The sequence below is a fragment of the Symsagittifera roscoffensis genome, chromosome 1, assembly GCF_963678635.1.
Source record: "Symsagittifera roscoffensis chromosome 1, txSymRosc1.1, whole genome shotgun sequence".
In the NCBI taxonomy this organism is placed as follows: domain Eukaryota; kingdom Metazoa; phylum Xenacoelomorpha; order Acoela; family Convolutidae; genus Symsagittifera; species Symsagittifera roscoffensis.
Window position 1 is genome coordinate 39,020,408 of NC_087062.1, and position 23,355 is coordinate 39,043,762.

The 23,355-nt window shown below is 35.0% G+C and overlaps 1 protein-coding gene and 8 non-coding genes across 18 annotated transcripts in view; all 9 read left to right on the top strand.

Moving 5' to 3' along the window:
• LOC134844147 (muscle calcium channel subunit alpha-1-like) overlaps positions 1–23,355 on the top strand; it is a 181,873-nt gene that overhangs the window by 14,824 nt on the left and 143,694 nt on the right. For all 10 annotated transcript variants that reach the window (XM_063860689.1, XM_063860697.1, XM_063860730.1 and 7 more), the window contains one exon: positions 2,898–3,037. In XM_063860689.1, coding sequence (XP_063716759.1) covers positions 2,898–3,037 — 140 coding nt within the window. The remainder of the gene's footprint in view (positions 1–2,897; positions 3,038–23,355) is intronic.
• Positions 11,094–11,165, top strand: Trnah-gug (transfer RNA histidin (anticodon GUG)). The gene has a single exon. It is a non-coding gene; the product is annotated as a tRNA-His (tRNA).
• Positions 11,536–11,607, top strand: Trnah-gug (transfer RNA histidin (anticodon GUG)). Its single transcript has one exon. It is a non-coding gene; the product is annotated as a tRNA-His (tRNA).
• On the top strand, positions 12,856–12,927 carry Trnah-gug (transfer RNA histidin (anticodon GUG)). The gene has a single exon. It is a non-coding gene; the product is annotated as a tRNA-His (tRNA).
• Positions 13,744–13,815, top strand: Trnah-gug (transfer RNA histidin (anticodon GUG)). Its single transcript has one exon. It is a non-coding gene; the product is annotated as a tRNA-His (tRNA).
• On the top strand, positions 18,137–18,208 carry Trnah-gug (transfer RNA histidin (anticodon GUG)). The gene has a single exon. It is a non-coding gene; the product is annotated as a tRNA-His (tRNA).
• Trnah-gug (transfer RNA histidin (anticodon GUG)) lies at positions 19,385–19,456 on the top strand. The gene has a single exon. It is a non-coding gene; the product is annotated as a tRNA-His (tRNA).
• On the top strand, positions 22,021–22,092 carry Trnah-gug (transfer RNA histidin (anticodon GUG)). Its single transcript has one exon. It is a non-coding gene; the product is annotated as a tRNA-His (tRNA).
• Positions 23,269–23,340, top strand: Trnah-gug (transfer RNA histidin (anticodon GUG)). Its single transcript has one exon. It is a non-coding gene; the product is annotated as a tRNA-His (tRNA).

Sequence of the window (23,355 nt, forward strand, 5' to 3'; positions counted from 1 at the left end):
ATTATTTCAAAGTCTTACGGCTTGAATGGCTTCAAAAAAATTACCTTTTTCGTCATCCGGTTTGCTTCGTTTTAAATGATCTTAGCTGGAATGGCTTGCTTATAAAAGTTTGAATTTTTGCGAAATGATTCGGCTTAAGAAATAATTTTAAATGTTCAAATTTCTTCGGTTGAATGACTCCATGAAAAACTCTAAGTTTTTGCTAGTCATATGGGGTCCAAAAAATAACTTCAACTATTTCAAAGTTTGATAGCTTGCTTAAGAAAACTTGAATTTTTTGTGAACCGTATCGGTCTTAAAATACTTTTAAGAATAACTTCACAATTTCTTCGGTTGAAACGCTCGATTTTCAAACCGATTTACGATATTGCTTAACTTGAAGTTGTTCGATGCTTCATTGCTTGAATTGCTTGGTCAGAACAACAACTAATTTTTTGCGTGTGGATTGATTATTGTAGTCGGGCTTGATAGTTCTTGTTAAGCTTGCCATTGGTAAATGTCAGGGGTTCCGAAAACTGATTGCAATGCCAAAAATCAAAACGATCCTTGATAAGTTGATATTTCAATAAGAGAAAAAAGTTCTAACTGGTGCGAAGCTAGTAGAAATAAGAATCTTTTGCTCATTGAGCTTCAGAAAAAGCTGCTCCTCCAAGTTTGCGTCTGCCGAATATCAATGAAAGTCATTTTGGAGGGTTAGCAGAATCGCTGGACCAAGTGAACAATCTTCCCCGAAACCGATGTCAGGGGAGATTGTTCACTCAGTTCAAAAATATACTTTTTAGCCAAACTGATTTGAGCATAGTTAATGCAGGCCTTACAGCTTGAATTTGCCATTTTTAGGGCTGAGATTCTACACTTGGTCTTTTAAGGGGGGAGATTGTTCACATGGGCCGAATCGCTTAACAATGTACAATGTAAGAGCAGTAAGTGTGTGCTTAAGTAATTTTCTTCTCTGTCGTCGTCAAGCTCCATGCGCCTCTTTTGATCAGAGCTAACGAGTTGCTTTCATTGCAATTAGTTAATATAAGAAAATTTCAATTGATTGAAAATTTTGATTCTGACAATCCAACAAGACTGATCTTATATCAGAGTAAAACCGTGAATGTCCCGTAAGCACTTTAAGGCCAATTTAAAAGTTTTTTGTTTAAATAGTTCTCGAAAAAATATAAAAAAAAACAGAAAAAATATTTTTGTTTCTTATTTTTATCCTTCCACACGCTATGTAAAACACAATGGCGTGTTAAGCGTCTCGTATTGTTTCAATAGGTCTAAATTGCTGCCCTCAATTCAGTTTTGAACGCATTATTTCACCGCTTTGTTATTTGATAAGAGCGCAATATATCAAGCAATAATCCCAAATTAACCTAATTCGCAATGTCCAAACCCCCTTAACTTTACGAAAACGATCACAGGTAAAAATTGTTTTTTGTTGAACTCAAGACAACAATATCTTCAGATGGTATAACAAAGTTACGTCAAAAACGCCAAGTTAAAAAGTCGAAAACTCACCAAAAAACCAAGACAAATATTCGCACTTTTGGGCAACTGAAAATTCTGAACCCCTGACAAGCGTTGTCAAATGGAATCATGAACATTTTTTTATATTAACAACCCATTTAACAAAATCACAGAATCATCATCTCGGCTTTTTTGTCAGTTTGTCCGTCAACTTGTTATTTTGCCAACAAACAGACATAATTTGCATTCTAAATAGTCATTCTATCAAAAAAATATAAACTTGGTTGAAAGTTTAGCAGCTGAGATTTTTTCAGTTTTTTCGTTTTGGTTGTAAATCGGCTGAATCAACTCATTTTGTGAGCTTTGAAGGGCGAAAAAAGTTATCTATGTGTGCGTGGGTTTCAAGGTGGACTCAAAGTTTTTGTGTTTCAAATTGTTTTAACGATCTTATTTTCCGTTTTAATGCTAATTCTAGCTGATAGTTGTATATTTTGAAATTTATTTCTTCAAAATGAATTTATTTTGAGACTGCATTTATCAATGGAATTTAGTTTTTTTTGACGTTTTTGCAAATGATTATTACACTTGAGTGCCTTTGCTCATTTTCTGTTGGCTAGAGTACCACGATAAATTTGCGCTGTATCGCAACTGGTGCGAAGCTCCGCTTTGCCTCTGCGTTAAAGAAGTCCTCCCAATTGTTATTGTCTTGGCATAATTCAATTGTCGTGGTTATTGTCTTGGCGCCTGTCCCCACATTCCTCAATTCTGATTGAAAATTTTGTTCAAAGGATCTCCCTTTGGTACTATTTTGCGACAACCATCTCTGGCTGACCACATGAAATTTATCATTTTTAAAATAGAACTCACCAGCGGTGCAGAACATTTTATCGAACCGGGTTTCAACAGAGCTCTAATTTTTTTTAATTACAAAAAAAAATTGCTTAACTGTCCCGTCAAAAAATTCTTGCGCTCGCAATTGGCCAACAAAAAGTGTATATAATTCTTCATCAGGAGTATAACTGAGGTTCTCGGGAAACAGAGCTTGTACGTTTGTTCTTTAGTTCATGGATATGTTGTCCTAAATATAAATCCTAATTTTAGAGGAACTTATCACAACTCTTGAATTCGCTTTAGCTGTCGCCGGCGGTTTGATTTTAATAACATTGCCCTCCCCTTTTTGTGGGAAAAAGAAGGAAATCTATATTTAGACCACGTTCTATATTCGTTTATGCTTAACCGTTGCGTTAAATCATTATGGGTGAATGAGTGTTTGTTTTTAGTTACCGCGCAAGTTTCAATTAATTGTTAACGAGGTTCAAGTGTTTTTGATCGATATATTTTTCAAAGTTAAAAATGGTCTGCTGAATTTATTTAATTATTATCATAATTTTTTTATCCAGAAATTAGTACCATGAGATGATTTACGGGTTGTGTTTTAGGAAATAGTAGAGTACGTGTTTCTCGTCATCTTCACAGTGGAGTGTTTCATGAAGATCATAGCCTACGGACTGTTCATGCACCAGGGTGCCTACCTGCGCAACGGATGGAACTTGCTCGATTTCGTCATCGTCATCATCGGGTATGCTAACCAACCAATCGCACAGCACCTTATTGGATTGGAAAGCTTCCATTGTCTATTCTTCCTATCACAGTTTTAGGTAGCTAGTCTCATGACAGGAAGATAGATTTTTTTTCCAGATTTTATATCATAATTTGACTCTTCTACGACCGTTCCTTATCTCGTTTGTTCGATTGGATAAAGTGAATTCGCTGCTTATTTGTCGTTATTACATTGTGAATTGAGTAAAAACAAATATGTTTATAACATCATTAGGATCTGTTTAACTATTTCTACCCTCCACTCTCCCTAGGATCTATTTACTATCACCCCAAAGAAGGGTTTCGTTTTTAGGTACCAAATTCACATATGATGAAGCGTTGAATTAGTTTATTATAGGTGTGGCAATTCATTACTAGGTACCAAAAGGAGGATAGTTAACGAGATCACATCATTAAAAACTTTAAATTTAAGGATCGACTCATTTAACTAACTAATGGTGATCTATTTATACGCAGTCGCAAAGAGTTATTCTGACAGGTGTGTTTATTCATGCAAAATGATATAACTAAGGGTAGAGTTAAGCCAATTATTAGTTCTGCAGTAAAACCTGCAGCCTACTGTTAGAATGAAAAAACTCGTTTACAATGAATCGAGTGATCAATCAGCTCTCAATACAGCTCTCTGAAGAAAATTCTTATTGAGCAGAGACAAAACAGAGGTTACTCTCACTTGCGCGCTGTGACATTAGATGCCAAGTGAGACGATCGGTCTTTTTTGTTCTCAACAAGTACGACTACAGCAAGTACGTCTACAAAACATTCAGGGCGGTTTCGCATTTTTTCACCGAAGTTTTAGTGAGAATATTCTATAATAAAACCAAAACGAATTCATTTATATATTATTATCTTAGAAACAGAGTTTTTTAAAATGTCTAAATCGCACGAAGTACAGCAGTTGAGTGAATTATAAAAGATTAACAAAACTGCTCGTATCAGGGCGAAGCCCTGAATGTTCCGACCGCCTTTTAAGCTTTATGGAGCAGTAATAGCATTAAAAAATTCTATGAAAAAAAAACAAAATGAAACTTTTTTTTCTAAAATGTGAAATTTTTTATGAAAATCATCCCCCCACACGCCATATAAAGTACAAAAGGTTAGATTTGCTCTTTGTAACAAACCAATTATGGCAAATAAGCTTCTTTTAACCAATTTGGAACGATTTCCAAGGCTGATTAACTCTCCGCCTACTCGTTAATAGCGCAAAATATATCGCGCGTTAAATTTCCCAAAATGGCAATCTTTAAACCCCCGTAACTTTACGAAACATGACCACAGGTGAAATATCTTTTCAAATTTAAGCTCAGGACAACAATACCTTTCGAATGATATAAAAAATTCCGTCAAAAATGGCTAGTTAAAAAGTCGAAATTTGTCTGAAGAAAAAAAAACCCACCCGAGCACAAATATTCCGTTACTTCCGTATCGAAAGTCGGAACAAAAAGTACCCTGTGAGTCAAAGAGATATCATTGGCTCTTATATTTACAAGCTCAAGGAATTAGCAACATGAAAATAAAAAAACCTCTACGCACCATTAGGAAAAGTTACTTGCACCCTTAGGAATATCAAAAATGGCTTTCTAAGATGCTTAAATTCATGTTCCTCAAAAAATTTGTTCTACGGAAAATATGCTGACAAAAAAGACACACTATATTCCAAAAACTTCATTTTTTAGAGCAGAAAGTTTCAAGTTTGCGAATTGGTAGAAACAGCCATTAAACCTGCCTTGATTTTAAGGCAAGCTATCAAATGATGCAATCATTCTGTTAGACAAGTAGTGTTTCAAAATTGGAAGTTATAGCAATTTTAGCAGCGCAGTTATAGCGGCGCAGAAAAAGGGGCAAAACACTGCTTTGGGAGAGCTCGAAAAATCAATTTGGTCGACCTAAAAAAAAAGGTCGTCAAAATTTTCGATTTTTTTTTGAAAATCCGCCCCCCCTCGAGAAAATCCTAGATCCGCCCCTGCTTCCAAATTTCAGGACTTGGTCCACAGGTCTAGAAGTCTTCGTCTTGATAAACTTATGTATAACAAAAGCTATCCCGCAATTCTTCGGATTATGAGATATGCGCTAGGCAACAAAAATGCACTTTTTTTGCTGAGCATAAATTAACACTAACACCGTGTAACACTAACACCGAGATGACTAACACCGTGTAATCTGTTGGACTTATTGCTATCCTTCTCGGTTGTAACTGCAATTATCCCGGAAAGATTATTGGTCTGGACGGATTTAACACCATAAATATTTAGCCTATGTGTTGGCAGATTGGAGTATGTGCACAAAAAGAAGACACTGTGTTAGAAATTCACTATAAACTGAAACATCTGTCATTTCAGAAAAAGCAAACAAACACTTTTTTAAATAAAAAAACCAAAAGACGGGAAAAATTCGAGTGCCGTTAAAAATTCCAGGGTTTTGGAAAGACTCGAACAGCTATTCATTGTTACCAGTGATGTCCAGTTAAAAACTACGTTTTTTAAACCATTAACCAATCATATATTTTCAAACCAATTTGTCTTAGCCATTTCCTGCTTTGAACCACTTATAGGATGTTGCCGTTTGAGGTGCTCCGTTACTTTCGCCAGCATGTTGTTTTTCTTGACGCTCCTGAGAAGTTTCTTGCAAATTCCACAAGAATAACACTGTTGTTCTTCCGTCCAGATAAATAATTTTTCGACAGCGTCACCTTTCAAAGATGTTTCGCGTCTCATTGTTAACACGCAAGCAGGAAGCAAGCAAGCTGTTGTAAAGTGTGAACGATTCACACGACATGAAAAGTAGGGTTTTCTAGATTCAGGTGCTTTTTGCGACTTCAATTTCTTTCTAGACAGTCTTTTGTGGGTTCAAGCTTGGCAACTATGTTTTCAGTTTACTTGAGCTCTGCAAAATTTTCTCATTTAAAAAAAACTTTTTCAACAATCGTTAATCAGGATTTTTTTGACGTTTCTTGATTCTTTTGAAAAGTTTTTCGATTGATTTTCGGTAAGCTAAAATGTTAAGGATTATTTTTTTCACAGCAATTTTTTTCCCAAAAGAAACTGTTTTTTCTGTACTTTGAAATCAAATTTTGTTTAATTGTCTCTGGGTTGAGGTTTTGGAAATTTTGTAGTTTTTTCCAGCAGCTACTGTCTAGACCTGGATGCGAACCTGGGTTAATGCGGCCACAAACCAATGTCCTAACCACTTGACGATCTGAACCAATTGTACTGCGAAGCAATCAATGTTTATATTTTTTCAAGACTCAGGTGTTTTTAGCGACTTATTACTTTTTCTAAAAAATCTTTCAATTAATAATAATCATAATAATAAATATAATAATAATAATCATAATAATAATAACAAAGGGTTTAGGAATAAAATCCAAGGGTTCGCATAAAACCGAGTCATTGCAGTGTTCAAAGTTTAGTTTCCAGTTATAAGTGTAAGTTTCTTCAGGTCTCTACAGTTGTTGCATTCACATAAAATGCGCCAAGTGCATGTATCTGATTCGTTGAAGCAAGTTTTGAAGAACTTCGTGTACATTCCTGGAAGTCTGTTTTTGCCTTCTGGATCAAACAATATGTCAAATTTGAAGTATTCGTTGTATAGATTAGCAGTATGACATTCCCGAAACCCGACTCGCACTTCTTCAGACGCATTTGTTTGCAGACGAAATTTCGTTTCATTTGAACTCTTCGGTTTCCAACGTCAGTGATGCTTACATGGCTTCTCCAGTCGATGTTAACTTTTCAAGCTAATATTTTTGCAAACAGCAGTTCAACGTGAAGCTCTTGGTATAGAGATAAAGGAAGAGTGATAAGTTTTACGAGTTTGTCTTTATAGGAGATTTGGCTATTGCTTGTCATGAAAATCTACGAGATTGCTTTCCGCTGCACACTTTCTATGATTCGTAAGTCACCTTTTGATGGTTTCCAGATAGCTGAACCGTAGCTTAGAGTTGGTACAACATAACAGACATATGCGTTTTTTCTGGTCGCGAAATTCGCCTTTGAGAGATTCCTTTCACTTGACAATTTGGTTTCCGAATTTCTTCCGCTTTGCAATGTTTTCTAATTTTTGGCGTGTTCCGCTGCACACGCTATACTACTAGACGACCTGGACCAATTGCAAATGATTAGAATCAATTTTGGCCTCAATCTTAAATCGGAAACTTCTGGCGTCTTATGATTCTTTTAAAAATTAGTTTGATTGATTTCCTTTCATTTTTCATTTGTTTACATCTGTTAGGTAATTCGTCGTTGAAATGTCTCTAGAATTAAGTTTTGTTTAAGTTGTGATTTTGTTTCCAGCAGCTGCTGTCCAGACCACGATTCGAACCTGGGTAATTGCGGCCACAGCGCAATGTCCTATCCACTAGACGATCTGGACCAATTGTACTTCAAAGCAATCGGTTTTTAGATTTTCTCCTGATTCAGGTGCTTTTTGCGGCTTCTATTTCTTTCTAGACAGTCTTTTGTGGATTCAAGCTTAGCTACTATGTTTTCATTTTATTTGAGCTCTGCAAAATTTTCTCATTTTTTAAAAAACTTTTTCAACAATCGTTAATCAGGATTTTTTTGACGTTTCTTGATTCTTTTGAAAAGTTTTTCGATTGATTTTTGGTAAGCTAAAATGTTAAGGATTATTTTTTTCACAGCAATTTTTTTCCCAAAAGAAAAAACTGTTTTTTCTATACTTTGAAATCAAATTTTGTTTAATTGTCTCTGGGTTGAGGTTTTGTAAATTTTGTAGTTTTTTCCAGCAGCTACTGTCTAGACCTGGATGCGAACCTGGGTTGATGCGGCCACAAACCAATGTCCTAACCACTTGACGATCTGAACCAATTGTACTGCGAAGCAATCAATGTTCATATTTTTTTTCAGACTCAGGTGCTTTTAGCGACTTATTACTTTTTCTATAAAATCTTTCAATTAATAGTAATCATAATAATAAATATAATAATAATAATAATAATAATAATAATAATAATAATAACAAAGGGTTTAGGAATAAAATCCAAGGGTTCGCATAAAACCGAGTAATTGCAGTGTTCAAAGTTTAGTTTCCAGTTATAAGTGTAAGTTTCTTCAGGTCTCTACAGTCGTTGCATTCACATAAAATGCGCCAAGTGCATGTATCTGATTCGTTGAAGCAAGTTTTGAAGAACTTCGTGTACGTTCCTGGAAGTCTGTTTTTGCCTTCTGGATCAAACAATATGTCAAATTTGAAGTAATCGTTGTATAGATTAGCAGGATGACATTCCCGAAACCAGAAACCCGACTCGCACTTCTTCAGACGCATTTGTTTGCAGACGAAATTTCGTTTCATTTGAACTCTTCGGTTTCCAACGTCAGTGATGCTTACATGGCTTCTCCAGTCGATGTTAACTTTTCAAGCTAGTATTTTTGCAAACAACAGTCCAACGTGAAGCTCTTGGTATAGAGACAAAGGAAGAGTGATAAGTTTTACGAGTTTGTCTTTATAGGAGATATGGCTATTGCTTGTCATGAAAATCTACGAGATTGCTTTCCGCTGCACACTTTCTATGATTCGCAAGTCACCTTTTGATGGTTTCCAGATAGCTGAACCGTAGCTTAGAGTTGGTACAACGTAACAGACATAGGCGTTTTTTCTGGTCGCGAAATTCGCCTTTGAGAGATTCCTTTCACTTGACAATTTGGTTTCCGAATTTCTTCCGCTTTGCAATGTTTTCTCATTTTTGGCGTGTTCCGCTGCATACGCTATACTACTAGACGACCTGGACCAATTGCAAATGATTAGAATCAATTTTGGCCTCAATCCTAAATCGGAAACTTCTGGCGTCTTATGATTCTTTTAAAAATTAGTTTGATTGATTTCCGATAAAATAAACAAGTAAGTGATTAGTTTTTGAAGAAAAAAAAATTTTTTTTAAGAGAAAATTTTTCATTTGTTTACATCTTTTAAGTAATTCGTCGTTGAAATGTCTCTAGAATTAGGTTTTGTATAAGTTGTGATTTTGTTTCCAGCAGCTGCTGTCCAGACCACGATTCGACCCTGGGTAATTGCGGCCACAGCGCAATGTCCTATCCACTAGACGATCTGGACCAATTGTACTTCAAAGCAATCGGTTTTTAGATTTCCTGCAGATTCAGGTGCTTTTTGCGGCTTCTATTTCTTTCTAGACAGTCTTTTGTGGATTCAAGCTTAGCTACTATGTTTTCAATTTATTTGAGCTCTGCAAAATTTTCTCATTTTAAAAAACTTTTTCAACTATCATTAACAACATGCCAAAGACAATTAAACGAAACAATAGTTACAGAAAAAATACCAGATAGTTCCTTTTAGGAAAATACCGCTCTACAAATTTTATCCTTAACATTTTAGCTTATTGAAAATCAATCAAAGAAGTTATTCAAAAAATCATCAGATGCCAGAAAACCCTGATTAATGATTGAGGAAAACGCTAAAAAACGAGAAATTTTTGCAGAGCTGAAGTAAACCGAAATCAAATTTGCTAAGCAAAAAGCCACAAAAGTCTGTCTAGAAAGAGTTCCAAATCGCCAAAAGCACCTGAATCTGGAAAAGATATGAAATCGATTGCCCTGCAGTACAATTGGTCCAGATCGTCTAGTGGTTAGGACATTCCATTGTGGCCGCAATAACCCAGGTTGGAAGCATGGTCTGGACAGCAGCTTCTGGAAAAAACTAAAAAGTTTTATAAACCACATGCCAAAGACAATTAAACGAAACAACAGTTGCAGAAAAAATACAAAACAGTTTCTTCTAGGAAAAGACTGCTCTGCGAAAACTAATCCCTAACATTTTAGCTTATTGAAAAGCAATCAAAAAACTTATTCCAAAAATCATGAGATGCCAGAAGAGCTTGATTATTGATTAATGAAAACGCTAAAAAAAACAAGAAATTTTTGCAGAGCTGAAGTAAACCGAAATCAAATTTGCTAAGCAAAAATCCACAAAAATCTGTCTAGAAAGAGTTCAAAGTCGCCAAAGGCACCTGAATCTAGATGATATATGAAATTGATTGCCTTTCTGTACAATTGGTCCAGATCGTCTAGTGGTTAGGACTTTGCGGTGTGACCGCAATATCCCAGGTTCGAATCCTGGTCTGGTTATCAGCTTCTGGAAAAAAATAAAATTTTTTTTAAACCACATGCCAAAAACCATTAAACGAAACAATAGTTATAAAAAAACACCAAAGAGTTTCTTTTAGGAAAATACTGCTCTGCAAAAACTAATCCTTAACATTTTAGCTTATTGAAAAGTAATCAAGGAACTTATTCAAAAAATCATGAGATGCCAGAAAAGCTTGATTATTGTTTAATGAAAACGCTTAAAAAAAACAAGAAATTTCTGCAGCGCCGAAGTAAACCGAAATCAAATTTGCTAGGCAAAAATTAACAAAAGTCTGTCTAGAAAGAGTTCAAAGTCGCCAAAAGCACCTGAATCTAGAAAATAAATGAAATCGATTGCCTTGCCGTACAATTGGTCCAGATCGTCTAGTGGTTAGGACAGGGCGTTAGTACCTCAATAACTCAGGTTCGAATCCTGGTCTGGACAGCAGCCTCTGGAAAGAAATTAAAAAGTTTCATAAACCACATGCCAATGACAATTGAACGAAACAATTGTTACAGAAAAAAATACAAAAGAGCTTCTTTTAGGAAAATACTGCTCTACAAAAACTAAAAAAATTTATACACCATATGCCAAAAACAATTAAACGAAACAATAGTTTCAGAAAAAACACAAAACAGTTTCTTTTAGGAAAATACTGCTCTAAAAAACTAATCCTTAACATTTTAGCTTATTGAAAATCAATCAAAGAAGTTATTCAAAAAATCATTAGATGCCAGAAAAGCTTGATTATTGTTTAATGAAAACGCTAAAAAAACGAGAAATTTTTGCAGAGCTGAAGTGAACCGAAATCAAATTTGCTAAGCAGAAAGCCATAAAAGTCTGTCTAGAAAGAGTTCGAAACCGCCAAAAGCACCTGAATCTAGAAAAGATATGAAATCGATTGCCTTGCAGTACAATTGGTCCAGATCGTCTAGTGGTTAGGACATTGCGTTGTGGCCGCAATAACCCAGGTGCGAGTCCTGGTCTGGACAGCAGCTTCTGGAAAAAACTAAAAAAATTTATACACCATCTGCCAAAAACAATTAAACGAAACAATAGTTTCAGAAAAAACACAAAACAGTTTCTTTTAGGAAAATACTGCTCTAAAAAACTAATCCTTAATATTTTAGCTTATTGAAAATCAATCAAAGAAGTTATTCAAAAAATCATTAGATGCCAGAAAAGCTTGATTATTGTTTAATGAAAACGCTAAAAAACGAGAAATTTTTGCAGAGCTGAAGTGAACCGAAATCAAATTTGCTAAGCAGAAAGCCATAAAAGTCTGTCTAGAAAGAGTTCGAAACCGCCAAAAGCACCTGAATCTAGAAAAGATATGAAATCGATTGCCTTGCAGTACAATTGGTCCAGATCGTCTAGTGGTTAGGACATTGCGTTGTGGCCGCAATAACCCAGGTGCGAATCCTGGTCTGGACACCGGCTTCTGGATAAAACTAAAAAATTTTATGCACCACATGCCAAAAACAATTAACCGAAACAATAGTTACTGAAAAACTACAAAACAGTTTCTTATAGGAAAATACTGCTCTGCAAAAACTAATCCTTAACAATTTAGCTTATTGAAAATTAATCAAAGAAGTTATTCGAAAAATCATCAGATACCAGAAAACCTTGATTAATGATTAAGGAAAACGCTATAAAACGAGAAATTTTTGCAGAGCTGAGGTAAACCGAAATCAAATTTAATCAGCAAAAAGCCACATAAGTATGTCTAGAAAGAGTTCCAAATCGCCAAAAGCACCTGAATCTAGAAAAGATATGGAATCGATTGCCTTGCAGTTCAATTGTTCCAGATCGTCTAGTGGTTAGGACCTTGCGGTGTGGTCGCAATATCCCAGGTTCGAATCCTGTTCTAGTTATCAGCTTCTGAAACAAAATGAAAATTTTTATAAACCACATGCCAAAGACAATTAAACGAAACAATAGTTACAGAACAAATACCAAATAGTTTCCTTTAGGAAATTAGTGCTCTGCAAAAACTAATCCTTAACATTTTAGCTTATTGAAAAGCAATCAAGAAACTTATTCAAAAAATCATGAGATGCCAGAAAAGCTTGATTATTGTTTGAAAAACAAGAAATTTTTGCAGCGCCGAAGTAAACCGAAATCAAATTTGCTAAGCAAAAATCCACAAAAGTCTGTCTAGAAAGAGTTTAAAGTCGCCAAAAGCACCTGAATCTAGAAAATAAATGAAATCGATTGCCTTGCTGTACAATTGGTTCAGATCGTTTAGTGGTTAGGACATGGCGTTATTACCCCAATAACTCAGGTTCGAATCCTGGTCTGGACAGCAGCTTCTGGAAAGAAATTAAAAATTTTTATAAACCACATGCCAAAGACAATTGAACAAAACAATTGTTACAGAAAAAAATACAAAAGAGCTTCTTTTAGGAAAATACTGCTCTACAAAAACTAATCCTGAAAATTTTAGCTTATTAAAAATCCAATCAAAGAAGTTATTCAAAAAATCATCAGATGCCAGAAAACCTTGATTAATGATTAAGGAAAACGCTTAAAGAACGAGAAATTTTTGCAGAGCTGAAGGCAACCGAAATCAAATTTGCTAAGCAAAAAGCCACAAAAAGTGTCTAGAAAGAGTTCGAAACCGCCAAAAGCACCTGAATCTAGAAAAGATATGAAATCGATTGCGTAGCAGTACAATTGGTCCAGATCGTCTAGTGGTTAGGACATTGCGTTGTGGCCGCAATAACCCAGGTTCGAATCCTGGTCTGGACAGCAGCTTCTGGAAACAACTGAAAAATTTTATGCACCACATGCCAAAAACCATTAAACGAAACAATAGTTACTGAAAAAATACAAAACAGTTTCTTTTAGGAAAATACTGCGCTGCAAAAACTAATCCTTAACATTTTAGCTTATTGAAAATTAATCCAAGAAGTTAATCAAAAAATCATCAGATGCCAGAAAACCTTGATTAATGATTAAGGAAAACGCTTAAAGAACGAGAAATTTTTGCAGAGCTGAAGGCAACCGAAATCAAATTTGCTAAGCAAAAAGCCACAAAAGTGTCTAGAAAGAGTTCGAAACCGCCAAAAGCACCTGAATCTAGAAAAGATATGAAATCGATTGCCTTGCTGTACAATTGGTTCAGATCGTTTAGTGGTTAGGACATGGCGTTATTACCCCAATAACTCAGGTTCGAATCCTGGTCTGGACAGCAGCTTGTGGAAAGAAATTAAAAATTTTTATAAACCACATGCCAAAGACAATTGAACAAAACAATTGTTACAGAAAAAAATACAAAAGAGCTTCTTTTAGGAAAATACTGCTCTGCAAAAACTAATCCCTAACATTTTAGCTTATTGAAAATCAATCAAAGAAGTTTTTCAAAAAATCATCAGATGCCAGAAAACCTTGATTAATGATTAAGGAAAACCCTTAAAAAAAACGAGCAATTATTGCAGAACTGAAGTAAACCAAAATCAAATTTGCTAAGCAAAAAGCCACAAAAGTGTCTAGAAAGAGTTCGAAACCGCCAAAAGCACCTGAATCTAGAAAAGATATGAAATCGATTGCCTAGCAGTACAATTGGTCCAGATCGTCTAGTGGTTAGGACATTGCGTTGTGGCCGCAATAACCCAGGTTCGAATCCTGGTCTGGACAGCAGCTTCTGGAAACAACTGAAAAATTTTTTGCAACACATGCCAAAAACCATTAAACGAAACAATAGTTACTGAAAAAATACAAAACAGTTTCTTTTAGGAAAATACTGCGCTGCAAAAACTAATCCTTAACATTTTAGCTTATTGAAAATTAATCCAAGAAGGTATTCGAAAAATCATCAGATACCAGAAAACCTTGATTAATGATTAAGAAAAACGCTAAAAAACGAGAATTTTTCGCAGAGCTGAGGTAAACCGAAATCAAATTTAATAAGCAAAAAGCCACATAAGTATGTCTAGAAAGAGTTCCAAATCGCCAAAAGCACCTGAATCTAGAAAAGATATGAAATAGATTGCCTTGTAGAACAGTTGGTCCAGATCGTCTAGTGGTTAGGACCTTGCGGAGTGGCCGCAATATCCCAGGTTCAAATCCTGGTCTGGTTATCAGCTTCTGGAAAAAAAATTTAAACCACATGCCAAAGACAATTAAACGAAACAATAGTTACAGAAAAAATACCAAATAGTTTCTTTTAGGAAATTACTGCTCTGCAAAAACTAATCCTTAACATTTTAGCTTATTGGAAAGCAATCAAGGAACTTATGCAAAAAATCATGAGATGCCAGAAAAGCTTGATTATTGTTTAATGAAAACGCTTAAAAAAACAAGAAATTTTTGCAGCGCCGAAGTAAACCGAAATCAAATTTGCTGAGCAAAAATCCACAAAAGTCTGTCTAGAAAGAGTTCAAAGCCGCCAAAAGCACTTGAATCTAGAAAATAAATGGAATCGATTGCCTGGCTGTACAATTGGTCCAGATCGTCTAGTGGTTAGGACATGGCGTTAGTACCCCAATAACTCAGGTTCGAATCCTGGTCTGGACAGCAGCTTCTGGAAAGAAATTAAAAATTTTTATAAACCACATGCCAAAGACAATTGAGCGAAACAATTGTTGCAGAAAAAAATACAAAAGAGCTTCTTTTAGGAAAACACTGCTCTACAAAAACTAATCCTTAACATTTTAGCTTATCGAAAATCCAATCAAAGAAGTTATTTAAAAAATCATCAGATGCCAGAAAACCTTGATTAATGATTAATTAAAACGCTAAAAAAACGAGAAATTTTTGCAGAGCTGAAGTGAACCGAAATCAAATTTGCTTAGCAAAAAGCCACAAAAGTCTGTCTAGAAAGAGTTCGAAACCGCCAAAAGCACCTGAATCTAGAAAAGATATGAAATCGATTGCCTAGCAGTACATTTGGTGCAGATCGTCTAGTGGTTAGGACATTGCGTTGTGGCAGCAATAACCCAGGTTCGAATCCTGGTCTGGACAGCAGCTTCTGGAAACAACTGAAAAATTTTATGCACCACATGCCAAAAACCATTAAACGAAACAATAGTTACTGAAAAAATACAAAACAGTTTCTTTTAGGAAAATACTGCTCTACAAAAACTAATCCTTAACATTTTAGCTTATTGAAAATCCAACAAAGAAGTTATTAAAAAAATCATCAGATGCCAGAAAACCTTGATTAATGAATAATTAAAACGCTAAAAAAACGAGAAATTTTTGCAGAGCTGAAGTGAACCGAATTCAAATTTGCTTAGCAAAAAGCCACAAAAGTCTGTCTAGAAAGAGTTCGAAACCGCCAAAAGCACCTGAATCTAGAAAATAAATGAAATCGATTGCCTTGCAGTCCAATTGGTCCAGATCGTCTAGTGGTTAGGACATTGCGTTGTGGCCGCAATAACCCAGGTGCGAATCCTGGTCTGGGCAGCAGCTTCTGGATAAAACTAAAAAATTTTATGCACCACATGCCAAAAACAATTAAACGAAACAATAGTTACTGAAAAAATACAAAACAGTTTCTTTTAGGAAAATACTGCTCTGCAAAAACTAATCCTTAACATTTTAGCTTATTGAAAATTAATCCAAGAAGTTATTCGAAAAATCATCAGATACCAGAAAACCTTGATTAATGATTAAGAAAAACGCTAAAAAACGAGAATTTTTCGCAGGGCTGAGGTAAACCGAAATCAAATTTAATAAGCAAAAAGCCACATAAGTATGTCTAGAAAGAGTTCCAAATCGCCAAAAGCACCTGAATCTAGAAAAGATATGAAATCGATTGCCTTGTAGAACAATTGGTCCAGATCGTCTAGTGGTCAGGACCTTGCGGTGTGGCCGCAATATCCCAGGTTCAAATCCTGGTCTGGTTATCAGCTTCTGGAAAAAAAAATTTAAACCACATGCCAAAGACAATTAAACGAAACAAAAGTTACAGAAAAAATACCAAATAATTTCTTTTAGGAAATTACTGCTCTGCGAAAACTAATCCTTAACATTTTAGTTTATTGGAAAGCAATCAAGGAATTTATTCAAAAAATCATGAGATGCCAGAAAAGCTTGATTATTGTTTAATGAAAACGCTTAAAAAAACAAGAAATTTTTGCAGCGCCGAAGTAAACCGAAATCAAATTTACTGAGCAAAAATCCACAAAAGTCTGTCTAGAAAGAGTTCAAACTCGCCAAAAGCACTTGAATCTAGAAAATAAATGGAATCGATTGCCTTGCTGAAAAATTGGTCCAGATCGTCTAGTGGTTAGGACATGGCGTTATTACCCAAATAACTCAGGTTCGAATCCTGGTCTGGACAGCAGCTTCTGGAACGAAATTTAAAAAATTTATAAACCACATGCCAAAGACAATTGAGCGAAACAATTATTGCAGAAAAAAATACAAAAGAGCTTCTTTTAGGAAAATACTGCTCTACAAAAACTAATCCTTAACATTTTAGCTTATTGAAAATCCAATCAAAGAAGTTATTAAAAAATCATCAGATGCCAGAAAACCTTGATTAATGATTAATCAAAACGCTAAAAAAACGAGAAATTTTTGCAGAGCTGAAGTGAACCGAAATCAAATTTGCTAAGCAAAAAGCCACAAAAGTCTGTCTAGAAAGAGTTCGAAACCGCCAAAAGCACCTGAATCTAGAAAAGATATGAAATCGATTGCCTAGCAGTACAATTGGTCCAGATCGTTTAGTGGTTAGGACATTGAGTTGTGGCCGAAAAAACCCAGGTTCGAATCCTGGTCTGGACAGCAGCTTCTGGAAAAAACTAAAAAATTTTATGCACCACATGCCAAAAACAATTAAACGAAACAATAGTTACTGAAAAAATACAAAACAGTTTCTTTTAAGAAAATACTGCTCTGCAAAAATTAATCCTTAACAATTTAGCTTATTGAAAATTAATCAAAAAAGTTATTCGAAAAACCATCAGATACCAGAAAACCTTGATTAATGATCAAGGAAAACGCTAAAAAACTAGAAATTTTCGCAGAGCTGAGGTAAACCGAAATCAAATTTAATAAGCAAAAAGCCACATAAGTATGTCTAGAAAGAGTTCCAAATCGCCAAAAGCACCTGAATCTCGAAAAATATATGAAATCGATTGCCTTGCAGTCCAATTGGTCCAGATCGTCTAGTGGTTAGGACATTGCGTGGTGGCCGCAATATCCCAGTTTCGAAACCTGGTCTAGTTATCAGCTTCTGAAACAAAATGAAAATTTTTATAAACCACATGCCAAAGACAATTAAACGAAACAATAGTTACAGAAAAAATACCAAATAGTTTCTTTTAGGAAATTAGTGCCCTGCAAAAACTAATCCTTAACATTTTAGCTTATTGAAAAGCAATCAAGAAACTTATTCAAAAAATCATGAGATGCCAGAAAAGCTTGATTATTGTATAAAAAAAACAAGAAATTTTTGCAGCGCCGAAGTAAACCGAAATCAAATTTGCTAAGCAAAAATCCACAAAAGTCTGTCTAGAAAGAGTTCAAAGTCGGCAAAAGCACCTGAATCTAGAAAATAAATGAAATCGATTGCCTTGCTGTACAATTGGTTCAGATCGTCTAGTGGTTAGGACATGGCGTTATTACCCCAATAACTCAGTTTCGAGAAAGAAATTAAAAATTTTTATAAACCACATGCCAAAGACAATTAAACAAAACAATTGTTACAGAAAAAAATACAAAAGAGCTTCTTTTAGGAAAATACTGCTCTACAAAAACTACTCCTTAAAATTTTAGCTTATTGAAAATCCAATCAAAGAAGTTATTCAAAAAATCATCAGATGCCAGAAAACCTTGATTAATGATTAAGGAAAACGCTGAAAGAACGAGAAATTTTTGCAGAGCTGAAGTCAACCGAAATCAAATTTGCTAAGCAAAAAGCCACAAAAGTGTCTAGAAAGAGTTCGAAACCGCCAAAAGCACCTGAATCTAGAAAAGATATGAAATCGATTGCCTAGCAGTACAATTGGTCCAGATCGTCTAGTGGTTAGGACATTGCGTTGTGGCCGCAATAACCCAAGTTCGAATCCTGGTCTGGACAGCAGCTTCTGGAAACAACTGAAAAACTGCTCTGCAAAAACTAATCCTTAACATTTTAGCTTATTGAAAATTAATCCAAGAAGTTATTCGAAAAATCATCAAATACCAGAAAACCTTGATTAATGATTAAGAAAAACGCTAAAAAACGAGAATTTTTCGCAGAGCTGAGGTAAACCGAAATCAAATTTAATAAGCAAAAAGCCACATAAGTATGTCTAGAAAGAGTTCCAAATCGCCAAAAGCACCTGAATCTAGAAAAGATATGAAATCGATTGCCTTGTAGAACAATTGGTCCAGATCGTCTAGTGGTTAGGACCTTGCGGTGTGGCCGCAATATCCCAGGTGCAAATCTTGGTCTGGTTATCAGCTTCTGGAAAAAAAAATTTAAACCACATGCCAAAGACAATTAAACGAAACAATAGTTACAGAAAAAATACCAAATAATTTCTTTTAGAGAATTACTGCTATGCAAAAACTAATCCTTAACATTTTAGCTTATTGGAAAGCAATCAAGGAACTTATTCAAAAAATCATGAGATGGTAGAAAAAGCTTGATTATTGTTTAATTAAAACGCTTTAAAAAACAATAAATTTTTGCAGCGCCGAAGTAAACCGAAATCAAATTTGCTGAGCAAAAATCCACAAACGTCTGTCTAGAAAGAGTTCAAAGTCGCCAAAAGCACTTGAATCTAGAAAATAAATGGAATCGATTGCCTTGCTGTACAATTGGTCCAGGTCGTCTAGTGGTTAGGACATGGCGTTATTACCCCAATAACTCAGGTTCGAATCCTGGTCTGGACAGCAGCTTCTGGAAAGAAATTTAAAATTTTTATAAACCACATGCCAAAGACAATTGAGCGAAACAATTGTTGCAGAAAAAAAATACAAAAGAGCTTCTTTTAGGAAAATACTGCTCTACAAAAACTAATCCTTAACATTTTAGCTTATTGAAAATCCAATCAAAGAAGTTATTAAAAAAATCATCAGATGCCAGAAAACCATGATTAATGATTAATTAAAACGCTAAAAAAACGAGAAATTTTTGCAGAGCTGAAGTGAACCGAAATCAAATTTGCTAAGCAAAAAGCCACAAAAGTCTGTCTAGAAAGAGTTCGAAACCGCCAAAAGCACCTGAATCTAGAAAAGATATGAAATCGATTGCCTAGCAGTACAATTGGTCCAGATCGTCTAGTGGTTAGGACATTGCGTTGTGGCCGCAATAACCCAGGTTCGAATCCTGGCCTGGACAGCAGCTTCTGGAAAGAAATTTAAAATTTTTATAAACCACATGCCAAAGACAATTGAGCGAAACAATTGTTGCAGAAAAAAAATACAAAAGAGCTTCTTTTAGGAAAATACTGCTCTACAAAAACTAATCCTTAACATTTTAGCTTATTGAAAATCCAATCAAAGAAGTTATTAAAAAAATCATCAGATGCCAGAAAACCATGATTAATGATTAATTAAAACGCTAAAAAAACGAGAAATTTTTGCAGAGCTGAAGTGAACCGAAATCAAATTTGCTGAGCAAAAATCCACAAACGTCTGTCTAGAAAGAGTTCAAAGTCGCCAAAAGCACTTGAATCTAGAAAATAAATGGAATCGATTGCCTTGCTGTACAATTGGTCCAGGTCGTCTAGTGGTTAGGACATGGCGTTATTACCCCAATAACTCAGGTTCGAATCCTGGTCTGGACAGCAGCTTCTGGAAAGAAATTTAAAATTTTTATAAACCACATGCCAAAGACAATTGAGCGAAACAATTATTGCAGAAAAAAATACAAAAGAGCTTCTTTTAGGAAAATACTGCTCTACAAAAACTAATCCTTAACATTTTAGCTTATTGAAAATCCAATCAAAGAAGTTATTAAAAAATCATCAGATGCCAGAAAACCTTGATTAATGATTAATCAAAACGCTAAAAAAACGAGAAATTTTTGCAGAGCTGAAGTGAACCGAAATCAAATTTGCTAAGCAAAAAGCCACAAAAGTCTGTCTAGAAAGAGTTCAAACTCGCCAAAAGCACTTGAATCTAGAAAATAAATGGAATCGATTGCCTTGCTGAAAAATTGGTCCAGATCGTCTAGTGGTTAGGACATGGCGTTATTACCCAAATAACTCAGGTTCGAATCCTGGTCTGGACAGCAGCTTCTGGAACGAAATTTAAAAAATTTATAAACCACATGCCAAAGACAATTGAGCGAAACAATTATTGCAGAAAAAAATACAAAAGAGCTTCTTTTAGGAAAATACTGCTCTACAAAAACTAATCCTTAACATTTTAGCTTATTGAAAATCCAATCAAAGAAGTTATTAAAAAATCATCAGATGCCAGAAAACCTTGATTAATGATTAATCAAAACGCTAAAAAAACGAGAAATTTTTGCAGAGCTGAAGTGAACCGAAATCAAATTTGCTAAGCAAAAAGCCACAAAAGTCTGTCTAGAAAGAGTTCGAAACCGCCAAAAGCACCTGAATCTAGAAAAGATATGAAATCGATTGCCTAGCAGTACAATTGGTCCAGATCGTTTAGTGGTTAGGACAATGAGTTGTGGCCGAAAAAACCCAGGTTCGAATCCTGGTCTGGACAGCAGCTTCTGGAAAAAACTAAAAAATTTTATGCACCACATGCCAAAAACAATTAAACGAAACAATAGTTACTGAAAAAATACAAAACAGTTTCTTTTAAGAAAATACTGCTCTGCAAAAATTAATCCTTAACAATTTAGCTTATTGAAAATTAATCAAAAAAGTTATTCGAAAAACCATCAGATACCAGAAAACCTTGATTAATGATCAAGGAAAACGCTAAAAAACTAGAAATTTTCGCAGAGCTGAGGTAAACCGAAATCAAATTTAATAAGCAAAAAGCCACATAAGTATGTCTAGAAAGAGTTCCAAATCGCCAAAAGCACCTGAATCTCGAAAAATATATGAAATCGATTGCCTTGCAGTCCAATTGGTCCAGATCGTCTAGTGGTTAGGACATTGCGTGGTGGCCGCAATATCCCAGTTTCGAAACCTGGTCTAGTTATCAGCTTCTGAAACAAAATGAAAATTTTTATAAACCACATGCCAAAGACAATTAAACGAAACAATACTTACAGAAAAAATACCAAATAGTTTCTTTTAGGAAATTAGTGCCCTGCAAAAACTAATCCTTAACATTTTAGCTTATTGAAAAGCAATCAAGAAACTTATTCAAAAAATCATGAGATGCCAGAAAAGCTTGATTATTGTATAAAAAAACAAGAAATTTTTGCAGCGCCGAAGTAAACCGAAATCAAATTTGCTAAGCAAAAATCCACAAAAGTCTGTCTAGAAAGAGTTCAAAGTCGCCAAAAGCACCTGAATCTAGAAAATAAATGAAATCGATTGCCTTGCTGTACAATTGGTTCAGATCGTCTAGTGGTTAGGACATGGCGTTATTACCCCAATAACTCAGTTTCGAGAAAGAAATTAAAAATTTTTATAAACCACATGCCAAAGACAATTAAACAAAACAATTGTTACAGAAAAAAATACAAAAGAGCTTCTTTTAGGAAAATACTGCTCTACAAAAACTACTCCTTAAAATTTTAGCTTATTGAAAATCCAATCAAAGAAGTTATTCAAAAAATCATCAGATGCCAGAAAACCTTGATTAATGATTAAGGAAAACGCTGAAAGAACGAGAAATTTTTGCAGAGCTGAAGTCAACCGAAATCAAATTTGCTAAGCAAAAAGCCACAAAAGTGTCTAGAAAGAGTTCGAAACCGCCAAAAGCACCTGAATCTAGAAAAGATATGAAATCGATTGCCTAGCAGTACAATTGGTCCAGATCGTCTAGTGGTTAGGACATTGCGTTGTGGCCGCAATAACCCAGGTTCGAATCCTGGTCTGGACAGCAGCTTCTGGAAACAACTGAAAAACTGCCCTGCAAAAACTAATCCTTAACATTTTAGCTTATTGAAAATTAATCCAAGAAGTTATTCGAAAAATCATCAAATACCAGAAAACCTTGATTAATGATTAAGAAAAACGCTAAAAAACGAGAATTTTTTGCAGAGCTGAGGTAAACCGAAATCAAATTTAATAAGCAAAAAGCCACATAAGTATGTCTAGAAAGAGTTCCAAATCGCCAAAAGCACCTGAATCTAGAAAAGATATGAAATCGATTGCCTTGTAGAACAATTGGTCCAGATCGTCTAGTGGTTAGGACCTTGCGGTGTGGCCGCAATATCCCAGGTGCAAATCTTGGTCTGGTTATCAGCTTCTGGAAAAAAAAATTTAAACCACATGCCAAAGACAATTAAACGAAACAATAGTTACAGAAAAAATACCAAATAATTTCTTTTAGAGAATTACTGCTATGCAAAAACTAATCCTTAACGTTTTAGCTTATTGGAAAGCAATCAAGGAACTTATTCAAAAAATCATGAGATGGTAGAAAAAGCTTGATTATTGTTTAATTAAAACGCTTTAAAAAACAATAAATTTTTGCAGCGCCGAAGTAAACCGAAATCAAATTTGCTGAGCAAAAATCCACAAACGTCTGTCTAGAAAGAGTTCAAAGTCGCCAAAAGCACTTGAATCTAGAAAATAAATGGAATCGATTGCCTTGCTGTACAATTGGTCCAGGTCGTCTAGTGGTTAGGACATGGCGTTATTACCCCAATAACTCAGGTTCGAATCCTGGTCTGGACAGCAGCTTCTGGAAAGAAATTTAAAATTTTTATAAACCACATGCCAAAGACAATTGAGCGAAACAATTGTTGCAGAAAAAAAATACAAAAGAGCTTCTTTTAGGAAAATACTGCTCTACAAAAACTAATCCTTAACATTTTAGCTTATTGAAAATCCAATCAAAGAAGTTATTAAAAAAATCATCAGATGCCAGAAAACCATGATTAATGATTAATTAAAACGCTAAAAAAACGAGAAATTTTTGCAGAGCTGAAGTGAACCGAAATCAAATTTGCTAAGCAAAAAGCCACAAAAGTCTGTCTAGAAAGAGTTCGAAACCGCCAAAAGCACCTGAATCTAGAAAAGATATGAAATCGATTGCCTAGCAGTACAATTGGTCCAGATCGTCTAGTGGTTAGGACATTGCGTTGTGGCCGCAATAACCCAGGTTCGAATCCTGGCCTGGACAGCAGCTTCTGGAAAC